At 41.9% G+C, this 12,026-nt stretch overlaps 1 protein-coding gene and 1 long non-coding RNA gene across 3 annotated transcripts in view; one reads left to right on the top strand and one right to left on the bottom strand.

Annotated features, from left to right (window-relative positions):
- PLCL1 (phospholipase C like 1 (inactive)) overlaps positions 1 to 5,202 on the top strand; it is a 184,669-nt gene extending 179,467 nt beyond the window's left edge. For both annotated transcript variants that reach the window (XM_081906701.1, XM_081906700.1), the window contains exon 6: positions 4,883 to 5,202. In XM_081906701.1, coding sequence (XP_081762827.1) covers positions 4,883 to 5,059 — 177 coding nt within the window. In that variant the 3' untranslated portion in view covers positions 5,060 to 5,202. The remainder of the gene's footprint in view (positions 1 to 4,882) is intronic.
- Positions 5,203 to 5,335: 133 nt separating this feature from the next.
- Positions 5,336 to 12,026, bottom strand: part of LOC309363472 — a 171,976-nt gene continuing 165,285 nt past the window's right edge. Inside the window, exon 3 of the long non-coding RNA XR_014165360.1 lies at positions 5,336 to 6,482. This is a non-coding gene — a long non-coding RNA (uncharacterized lncRNA). The remainder of the gene's footprint in view (positions 6,483 to 12,026) is intronic.

The raw sequence follows: 12,026 nt of genomic DNA, 5'->3' as shown, positions 1-12,026 counted from the left end.
AGAAGCTGCTAGTGAAGTCCAGTTACTTTGATCAGTTACCCGATCAGGTATCGCCCACCTACCTAAATGTGTGTTGGAGGATGTTCCCTCTGGAGATAACTGTTGGGAAGATGGCCTTCTTGAAAAATTGATGAAAGGGGGAGTGCATTTTGTTGAAGGCAATGGTGTTTGCCAAATGTTCCCACCTTTTATAGAAGCCCTTTACTATTTTATTAAAATAATAATAAAATAATAATAATAATTTATTATATATATCCCTCCCATCTGGCTGGGTTTCCCCAGCCACTCTGGGCGGCTCCCAGTCGAATATTAAAAACACAATACAGCATTAAAACACCCTACTGTATCATCCTACCAGACACTGTCTTTAACCTTTTCTTACGGTTTGATACTTATTTCTAGACTCCATGATAACATCAATAGCTAAAGAAGCAGGAGCCTTCGAAGGTTAGGATAGAGGAATGTGATTTTTCTTTGTCTGACAGAAATAACGAGTTCTTTATGTGTGTGTGTGCCAAGAAAATGGTTCTGTGCTCTCAGGTTATTGCACTGACTTATTTCCTGGGGTTATTTTGGTTTAACCAGATTTTTGGAACTAACCCCACATTCTTTCTAGTATTTGGTTTTCTTAAGGTGTTGACATAATTTTGCTGGCACCTCCCCCTTTTAAGTAGATTATATTCACAGCCAATTTTCTCAAAGCAAACAGATGGCTTCTCAACAAGAGCATGTCCGGGGAAATTAGCCCTTGCAGAAGTATAACAGTATTGCCACAAGAGACCTATGTTTGTCATTCATTTTCTTGTGAGATGTTACTCAGAACCATTATTTGCTTTCTTGCCTTGCTCACATGAAGCAGGTTTGTGTGTGTGTGTGTGTTTTCCTCAAAGGCCAACAAAACTTTAAAGAAAAGTGGGGAGTGGGGATGTACGTATCAAATTGCAATATACATTGTCATTGCAATTTGAATTTGGGAATGTTTTTCTTTCTCCTAGAATTAAAATGCATAAAACTAAAAGCAGGATGTTGGAGGATTTAGGACAGGCCAAAAAAGTGCTTCTTCACACAGTGCATAGCTGAACTATGGCATTTGCTCTCACAAGAGGCGGAGATGCCCACAAACTTGGATGGCTTATTTACGCAGGATATGGCTACTATTCTTGAGGGTTATGTTCTGCCTCCACTCAATGAGTCAGTATACCTTTAATAGCAGTTGTTGGAAATAGCTTGGCAGGGGGTTGGACTCGATGGCCCTTGTGGTCTCTTCCAACTCTATGATTCTATGATTCTAGGAGAATGCTTGCAGGATTCATGCAGCCATCTGTCTGATCTAGCATGGCTCTTTTTATGTTCTTGATGTTTTATTTTTTAATTGCTGAAGCGGTAGTAGTAGTAGTAATAATAATAATAATAAATAATAATAATGTGTATGCTAAGGTAAAGTGTATGCACTACTTGGCTGGAGAACTGCATTGCAAAATTTGGAGAAGTGCAACTTTTGAAGAATGGCTGTCCTTCAGTTCACAAACTGTTTTAGAAAGTGCAAATTAGGTAGATTTATGAATGTGAGCTGAATCCAATTTTTCTCCCATCCCATCCAAGCAGGAAAACGCTTGCCAAATTTCCTTCAAAAATTCTATACATGCCACTCTAAGAACAAGTGACTTAAATAAAAGGAAATCTATGTAACGGCAATGTGAAGGATTATATGTTTTAGAGTTGTGGTGAACAGTATAGCCCTGATATTTTTTTTAGTGCTCAAACTGAATTGCTTTACATCCCTCTGTCGTGACTGAACTCTGAGAACAGTCTTGTTAGAGCCATCAGTTGACAAGAAATCACTGCATTTCATCAATGATGCAATGCCAATCCATCTGTCTACCCATGGTATTTAGCTTTGATCAACATGGGAGTATATGAATGATTCACAAACATTTATGATTGCCAGTTAGTTTATTGCATGATCCCCAGGTAATCCAGTGATACAATCTGTTGCTGGCACCTTCAAAACAGGAAATCGTAGGGTGATTTTCTGGGATGATCATTCAATACAACAATAACGAATGCAAGATGAGTGGCCCTTACAACTTTCATACCTGCTCCTGGGTCTCAATGAAAGATTTGGATTCTACCCATCCTAGAGACTATTTTATCTCTATCTCTATCTCTATCTCTCTCTATCTCTCTATCTCTCTATCTCTCTATCTCTCTATCTCTCTATCTCTCTCTATCTCTATCTCTATCTCTATCTCTATCTCTCCATCCATCCATCCACACACATACACATATTCACATATGCTTATCTGCGCTTTCTCCATAACTGAAGCAGATCTGCAGATCATAATGTCTGATTGTCTCTTACATGAGTATTTTCACTTCATGTCCATGTATTTAGTGTACATGGATGGAACGGAAACACTGTGTGCAGTTACACTGTGTTACATGTGTCATTCCTACATGCCAATGCTCTCTTTGTAGGAGCCGTGAAGCAGTTGACCAATTAAAGCTGTGATGATATTTAAAAGAAGTCTGGCATAAAGGGCTGGATGGGCACAGAAATCACACTAGAGCCGTCCTGTTGAACAGGGGCTCCTTTGTATCACTAAGTTGTTTAGCAGAATGACTGAATGACGTTATCAGTTTGTGATGCAATCTTAGCTCACGCTGGTATATCTAGTTGCTATTGTTCCCAAGCATTGTTTACTGGTTCTGAACCTTGCCAGCTACCATTGTCTCTCTCAACTTGTTTGCCAGGACTGGAGTAACGGGGTGAATGCAGAATCACATGGCATGTGTCAGTGCATCATCGAGTCACAACGGTTCTCACTAAGTGCCAAAATTTGCTAAAACGGGGGGATTGTGCATGAGCTGAGTGATGGCAGATGTCTACAGGTTTGCACTGAATGCGGCAAAAATGTATTTCTCACGCTTCTTGAGATTGTTCCCTTTGGTCATTTGCAGGTTCGTATTCTACACCACGCTGGGATCATTCTCTGTGGGGAGAAAAAGGTGAATTGTAATGATTGTAAGAAATATGGTGGTCACAGTGCACAGTAGCAACAGGATATTTCCTCTCTTGTGTTCCGGTTCTATCCTTTGCGGAGAATGTGGTGATGGGCTGAAATTTCTAGGCTATGCGAATACTGGCATCATTGCATTGTGCTGCTTCCTTGCCTGCTCCACATCACTGGCTATGCAGGTGTGGGCATGGAGTTTTCTGTGGGCATGGAGCTTCTGTTTTTGGAAGTAATCCTGTGTTTCCTGGAAAGGTGTAAGCCCTAACCTTCATTTATTTGATTTGTTCTCTTCTGCCCTTCAGCTAGAACACGAAGCTTACAGTTACGTCTGTGGGAGTTGTGCTTGACAGATTTCTCCATTCTATTTTTATGGCTAGTGTTTTTAAGGACCTGCATGTCTTTGATCCTCGGTGGCTGCAGTGCTCTTCTAAAATGTCCCCAAAGAGGAGCTTTTCTGTAGGGATGCTTACAGATTCCTCCCCATGTGAATTTTTCACACAGTTTTGTGGTTCCTGGTGACTTGGTCTTGTCTCCAAAGCAGCATCATCACTCTCATGATCTGTCCAACAAATGCCAAAAATCGAATCTAAAAGCTGGCGGAACTCTGTCAAAGTGCTGGGATCTGGTTTTGAGTTCCAGACTTAAGTTCAGATGGCTGTGCATGCGCAGTTTGCTATAGTTTGGTTTGCATTTTCCTGCCTTATAAGATTGCTGACATGCACATATTCATTGATTAAATAATCACAGCACGGAAATTAATTCTTTCTGGTTCACAAGACCTTCTCCTTCATGTGCTGAACGTAGCAGAGTAACTCCCACTGGAGATACATCAAGCAGTTGTGTGAAGAGACCCCATCTGAGGCCCTTCACATCACCACCAAAGCACTTACATGTGCTTTCTCTGTGTGGAGGTTTGGGGGTGGTGATGGTGAACCTTTCTGATGTGATTGCATCATTGCATGGATTGGGTTTTATTAGTTTTGCACTGTGATTTAGTTTATTAATGTGTTTATTCCTTGGTACTCGCCAGTAACCTGTACTACAGTAAACTGTATGTGCCAATTCCAAAATTAATTTTGGAAACTTTGCAAGCTGAACTAGAAGGCAAGGGGAATTAGGAATGCAGGACAGAGTGAGCCTACAAACAGAATGGAACGGGGAAAATATGTTCATTACAGCTTTTCTAACCCCCTACCTCAATAAGCCCTTTAGTTGAAATGTTGGGGGGGGGGGGATCTGATTATTTTGGATCCACTCTTGATTTTATATAAAACTATTGAATAATTATACCATGGATACTATTACAACTAAAACATTAACAAGAATGGAGGATGTAAATGTTTGTTCTGATGCTGGCTCAGTGTTTCAGCTGATTAACAAATGTCTACTCTGGTTTGATTCTTACGTTCTCCAAAGGTGTCCCCCCCCTTAAGCATTTGCTCTCAGCAGCATTGTCCAGACAGGAGTCAGCTTCATCAGTCCAAAGCATGGGTGTACATGATTAAGAACTGTTATTTTCAATAGGATTTAAGGCACCTTTTTGCTAGCTGGATTTTGTCCATTTTCTCTAGTGCCAGGAGATGGGTTAAAGAGGCGTTAATAACTCACTTGAATTGCTAACAGCTCATAATGTATTAAATTGGAGAGACCAGCTGCATCCACTATCATTCACTCTTGGGTGAGACTAGTTGTCTGTGCATGTTATGCTGTGACAAAGTGTATGTGTTTGTGTGTGTGTGTGTGTGTGTGTGTGTGAGAGAGAGAGAGAGAGAGAGAGAGAGGAAAGACAGCCCTTCTTTATCTTTTTAAGGACTTGCATTATTCACGACTCATCTTCTTTCTGTGTGCTTGTTGTGTATTTGCAGGGACAAGGTGATCTACTGAAGAACGCCAAGAACGAAGCCATAGAGAACATGAAGCAGGTCCAACTGGCTTGTTTGTCATGTGGACTCAGCAGAACTGGGATTTTGGATGCCAAGTCCAAACGGTGCCTGGAGGCAATAGAAGAAAAGGAGACTGGCGATGAGAATGGGAGGCTGTGAAAGAAGACCATCGCTGTCTGGCATGGCATATATTTCAATAGCCCGAAATTATTTTTTTAACACATTTAAAAAGAGAAAGAGAAAAGACCGCACTAGATTGCCCTCTACCGGATATCAGAAGTATTAAAATCCTCACAATGCCAGTGTTTTATCTGAGTTCATTTATCCAAGTTTAAACTCTTGAAGTAGTGATATTTCTAATAAAGCCAAGCTGTGTGTGTGTGTTTGTGTGGAGAGATCTAGTAAATGCTCTGTCATGAAGTTATATTGTTAGCCCTTTTCCTTATTTATTTTGGCATCTTTGATCAGAGTTTTACACAGTGCTTTTTTTTCTTTAAAAATGTTTAGGGGTACTCTCATTTTCCTACTCATATTGAAATACTGCCCCTCAATGAGGACAAACTTAGGTTCACAAAATGTTTAGAGGTATGCGTACCCCTGCGTACCCCCAGAAAAAAAGCACTGGTTTTATCATTCTGAAGATCTTGGTGGATAGAGAGAATGCATAACACATTAGTTTTAATGCTTCTTTGTACCATACTGTTGCTTTAGTGGCAGCTTCTAATAAACTGTGCTGTTCCAACTATGTAATACAGATTTTACCAGCAGAAGAAAGCACACACATGAACCTAATCTTTTATTGGCATGGATGAATAATGGATTCCTCAGCATAGTGGGAATGATAAATAATTAATTTACCTATTAAATTAAGTTGATGAAATATTAAACAATCAGAATTTTTTTGGATAGATCTCAATGGGACTTCTGATGAACATTCCACTAACTTTTTTTTTTTTTTGGCTAATCATGATTTGAAATGAACTCATTTTAATAGAATAAATTGACCATTTTGATTCATGCAAGGAAGCCAGGGTTATATTTCAGCTCTGCAAAATTAGGGATAGAGTGATTTCCAAGCTTTGGTTATGAAATGTGAGATATCAAATATTCCTTTAGACATAATAGAATACGAAGGTGCTCCTTAGTAACTCTGGAATGTTTCCCAGCGTCATTACCTGAAGGAAGTTTATACAAACTGTGAGCTTGAGATAAAGCTCAAAGAACTTCATTCTGCTTACTTTATTCCTATGAAAAATCCCACATAAAATCAGCAAGGGCTATTTCTCAGGATACATGTCAAACATGGGCCTGAATTCAAACGGAAGTTACGCCTCTGGCTAGGAATACAAGTACAGTGGTACCTCTGGTTACGTACTTAATTTGTTCTTAATTCATCCGTTCTTAACCTGAAACTGTTCTTAACCTGAAGCACCACTTTAGCTAATGGGGCCTCCTGCTGCTGCCGTGCCGCCGGAGCACAATTTCTGTTCTCATCCTGAAGCAAAGTTCTTAACCCGAGGTAATATTTCTGGGTTAGCGGAGTCCGTAACCTAAAGCGTATATAACCTGAAGCGTATGTAACCTGAGGTACCACTGTATTTAAAATGCATCTCTGGGTTATTTGTGGGCCTAGGAATTCGTTATTATTATTTTTTTCAAAATACAGTGGTACCTCGGGTTAAGTACTTAATTCGTTCCGGAGGTCTGTTATTAACCTGAAACTGTTCTTAACCTGAAGCACCACTTTAGCTAATGGGGCCTCCTGCTGCTGCTGCGCTGCTGCTGCCCAATTTCTGTTCTCATCCTGAAGCAAAGTTCTTAACCTGAAGCACTATTTCTGGGTTAGCGGAGTCTGTAACCTGGAGCGTATGTAACCTGAGATACCACTGTAGAGGTAACATCATGGAATGATGCTACTCGGAAGAAAGACTTGCTGAACTGCCGTTGCTCTACAGTGCTCAAGCCTTTTCTCTCTAGCGCTAGTTGTGTGTGGTGTTATTCTCTCAGCCTGTCTTTTCAGGGAGAGTTGTGAGAATAAATTCACACCTTTCACATGAGAAGCGGGCCTAAGGCAAACACACAATAGCCTTATTTTGCTATGTCCAAGGGCAAGCACACAATGAAATACAGCTGGTGGGAAGAGAGGGATGATCGGGTGAGAGCTGAGTGGTTGAATGAAACTCTAACCTGACCAGCTATTGAAAATCACATGATCAAACTTACCATGTTACTACGTGGAGTGTTATGCGCATTGATGTCATTATATAAATACACTAATTTGCTGGGCTGTGACAAAGCTGACAGTGCGTCAACAGTGGTGCATGAGTCACATGACTATTCCAGCGCAAACATGGCTCCTCCCCAGTCTACCCAAGTCACATTTCCACCACGCCAGTGTGATTGGGTGAACGTGATGTGCTAGAAATTTGAAGGAATTTGACAGAAGGCATAGGAGCAGAAATAAATAGCTTGGGAAATTTAATGATTGCCAGCGATTCTCAACTTCATGCTGAAACTGTTGTGTGCTAGGGTTCTGTCTCTTGGTGAAGCTGGAGGCCATAAGAAAACCAAAAACAAAAAGTCTTCATTTTACCATCCTTCATAATGTCTGGCTCAAACATTCTTAATGGTGTTCCTATATTTCAATCTTCTCAGTGCTTGAGTATGTATCTGCATTACCTCTATTAGAAAGTAGTGTTCTATTGATATAAGAGACTATATTTATTTAAGCATTGCTTTTATTTTGAAAAGCTTTTTAAATTAATTTGATTAACAAATGTGCTGATTTTACTCAACAAAAAGGCCAATTGTTGAAATTTTGACAGTCTGAAAATCTTGTATGCATTAAGTTATTTTGTTTTATTTTTCTGATTCCTTAACACTATTATGTTCATGTTGCACATTTCTGAGAGAGTAAAGCTATGGAGAAAAAATGAGCCGTGTTTTAAGTCAATTACTGCACACTGATGAAATACATGTTCAGAATTCTGCCTTCAATAGCATGTGAACAGTAGTAAAAATATATTAATTTCACTTTAGATCAATCACTTGCTAAACAGAGATACATGGAATATTATGAGGCAACAGACCTACTCATAAAACCACACCACAAATTGAGAACAAAGTAATTTACTGAGAATGGATCAGCCCTGGCTTAGTCCTGGCAAACATGCTGCCGGTTAACTGCTGGCTGATATGGTTAAATCATAGCTCTCAACCTTCCCTTTTTTGTGGGAATTCCCTTATTCCAGCACTGTTTCCCACTGCTATCCCGGATTGTTAGATATCACGTAGACTGTCCCAGGGACAGGTGAGGCTGCTGATCCCTTATTTTCGAGGTTGCTGATCTCTTATTTTCAAATCTGAAAGTTGACAGCATTGGGGTAAAACCAACTAAAGAATCACTTGATCTTTCTAAATGATGAAATTAGAACTCATATTCTTATTGGGAGCAAAGTCTTCAGAGCTTTTCTGCCCACACATGGAAGTCTTTAAAGGTGGCAAAGGGTCTCTCCATCTTCCAGATGTGCTAGGATTTAGTCAGGCCAGGACCAGAATATTCTGATTGACAGTATCAGAACTTGGCTGGGATAAAGCCATATAGGGTAATGCAGTGCGTTCCTCCTTTGCTAAGGAGTCCACATGCCTGAGTTGGATGTGAGCAGGACCCCATATGCTGGCATGATTTGTCTCCCAAGGGCTGCAGAGCTCTGCACAGGGAGGTAGAAGAACCAAGAGAAGTGAGAACTGCAATTGCTACTGAACAAGCCCGAGAGCTGAACTTGGTGGCTGTAACAATTCCAGGGTGGCCGTATCTCCCACTTGACAGAGAACAGCCTTCTAGTTGAAGGTGTCCTTTGAAGGTCCTTTTCAGCAATATCCAGTCCAAGTCTAGTTTAAAGGTAAGCAGCCTATATAAGAGAAGGGGGAGAGTTCACCTGCATGGCCCAAAACTTGTACACTATTTATTTAGCTGAATAGCACCCAATATGTAAAGTAGCCCTCCTCCCAAATCAATCAAAGTCGTCATACTCAAGCTAATATTGCCTCCTTTTACGTTTAAGTGATGTGCTGGCGGAAGATATTGAAAACTCAGCAGGATCGTGATGATCCTGCCAACTGATCTCCAGGATGACCCCTATGACTTTGACCTGAGCTCCATTGGTATCTGTGAAGCTTCTGGGACTGCTGCAGATCCATCAGCATGCAGTCATCTCGCTGGGAATTATCAACAAAGTTCAAGAACCCACAAACTCCAATGAAGCAGAGCATTCGACTGTAAGGAAAGCCGTGCTGTTGGAGGCAATTGATTGAATCATCCACCATGAAAGTGAGCCAAGCCTGCTTGTTTGTGCCTTCAGTCACTTAGTCCCATTCGTACAGCACTGCAAAACAAATCTTTGTTAGCACTGGGAAGTAAATGCATATTTGGTAGCTGTGAGTTTTCACACGAGGCCATGGAAATGCACCTAGAAACAGTTACCAGTGCGTTGACGACAAACAGAGATGTGTTTGGCAAAGAGTGGTGAATCTCCTCTGTGGCAGGTGTGATGAAAGCAACGTTCAGCAAGCCATAGCTAAAATGCTGAATTAATCGAAACTACTGGTTATTCCTTTAGAGAAGAAACTGGATTGTCGCTGCAATTTCAGCTGAGAAATCGGCAGTGCAGGACACCTCCTATGGGGATATTATCTTGAATTTGATGCGCGTTGCTAGAGACTATGTCAGTGAGGAAGACACAGCCATTCAGATTGTAACAGAGGTTTCTATAACATTATTTTTGATGAAAACAGCAACAGCTTTCTCTCTCTCTTTTTCAGACAATGATACAAAACCATATCCCAGAGTCTCCCCCCCATAAATATTTATGACCTATTTTTCCAAATAAATTTCAGAATTCTCTTCGTTAAACAAGTTTTTGTGTATTTTCTTCTTTTAATTACAGAATCCAGCCATTTTACATCCAGAGTAAAGCCTTCAGAAAACCCTATAGCTAACTTCTGTTTCCTTTTACTTATTCATACAGTCGTGAATTGTAGAGTTGGAAGGGACTCGTGGAAAAATAGGTCATAAATATTTTTAGGGGATGAAATAACTTTGGGAATGGTTTTGTATCATCAGGAACTCTTGCTGTTACTCTGCCACCACACTCTCTCTGGCACTCCTGAAATATGGGCAGCTGGCTGGTAGATATGCCATGCCATTGAGTTTAAACATGGGCTTTTTAAGGAGCAGGTGTACCACGGCCTCTTTAAGTGTGGCTGCCAGCTCCCCATCACAACACTCTGGATTCTCCCAGCCACCCCACTCTGGCTGACTTTAATCAGCCATGAAGAGCAGGCCTCCAGAGGGTATATGGTTGGATAAATCACAGACAGCAAGCTGGTGGTCCCCATCAACTGGCTCCATCAACCGAAAACGATCCCATAATCCTAGGCAAGCTGTAGCCTCAACTGGATTGATAGCAAAGTCACTATGAAGTCAAACGACATTGCTTTTTTTAATTGTTGCATTAATGTTAATCTCTCCAAGACAATTTTTTGATAGATTTTTGATGAGAGTAAAAATACGGTAAGGTAAAGGTAAAGGGACTCCTGACCATAAGGTCCAGTCCTAACCGACTCTGGGGTTGCAGCGCTCATCTCACTTTACTGGCTGAGGAAGCCGGCGTACAGCTTCCGGGTCATGTGGCCAGCAGGACTAAGCCGCTTCTGGCGAACCAGAGCAGTGCACGGAAACGCCGTTTACCTTCCCACTGGAGTGGTACCTATTTATCTACTTGCACTTTGACGAGCTTTCAAACTACTAGGTTGGCAGGAGCAGGGACCGAGCAACGGGAGCTCACCCCGTCGCGGGGATTCGAACCGCCGACCTTCTGATCGGCAAGTCCTAGGCTCTGTGGTTTAACCTACAGCGCCACCCGCGTCCCTAGAAATACGGTAGCTAAGGCAATACTGAACAGAAATTTTGTAACTAAAACAATTAGTGAGGATGGGGCAAGTTTAAATTTTGGTTTGGGTGCTCTGCTCATTGGAATGAAGTCTCACATTCCTTAGATCCTTCCCAGATCGCTGGTTCTTTCATAAAATTGGCCCAGGACTGTAAATACGGCTGTCGGTGTTTATATTGGCTTCGCTCGTATCCCTTTATCTGCAGCATAACCGGAATAAAACTGGGCGAGCTTTGTCTTGCACAAAGGGAAAGGGGCAGATTTCACCTGCTAAATTTTCGTGAATATTCCCCCCCCCCCCGTAAAACCAAAAAATTAAAACAAACAACCCTGCAAGGTTAGTACAAAATGTGAGAACCTTAGGTGCGTGGAACAAATTTTTGATGTCTGAATGTGCCCTTTGTAAATAGACTTGACAATGAATGCTTGTGTGTTTTAAGGGAAGTACGGTGTGTGCACCCTCTAGTGGCAAAGACACACACACACACACACACAAACACAAAAAAGACTCTTCTCCACACCTCTCACAAGCATCTGCCACTGGCATTATACACCAACGTCTAATCCCCAATAAGGCAACAGGCTGGGAAAGGCATTGTGCTGCAGGCAACAGTGGAGAAATCTGTTTTACTTCTTCCTGTGTCATATTTATGTGGAGACCAACAGCTTTTGCATACTCTTAACCACAGTGATGATGGGGTGAGCTCCCATTGCTTGGTCCCTGCTCCTGCCAACCTAGCAGTTCGAAAGCACGTCAAAGTGCAAGTAGATAAATAGGTACAGCTCTGGCGGGAAGGTAAACGGCATTTCCGTGCGCCAGTGGCGTAGCGTGGGTTGTCAGCACCCGGGGCAAGGCAAGTAATTTGCGCCCCCTAACCCGTGGATTTGCGCCCCCTAACCCTAACGCCCAGATGTTGTGCCCGGTGCAGCCGGCCCCCCCTGCACCCCCCCACGCTACGCCACTGCCGTGCGCTGCTCTGGTTCGCCAGAAGCGGCTTAGTCATGCTGGCCACATGACCCAGAAGCTGTACGCTTGCTCCCTCGGCCAATAAAGTGAGATGAGCGCCGCAACCCCAGAGTCGGTCACGACTGGACCTGATGGTCAGGGGTCCCTTTACCTTTACTAACCACGGCGATGGTACTTTGCAAACAAGGATCTTTTCACATCCTTCTGA

The sequence above is a fragment of the Podarcis melisellensis genome (assembly GCF_964234715.1).
Source record: "Podarcis melisellensis genome assembly, chromosome: 1".
Classification (NCBI taxonomy): domain Eukaryota; kingdom Metazoa; phylum Chordata; class Lepidosauria; order Squamata; family Lacertidae; genus Podarcis; species Podarcis melisellensis.
The sequence above is the reverse complement of the archived record's forward strand: the minus strand, read 5'-3'. Positions and strand labels throughout refer to the sequence as shown.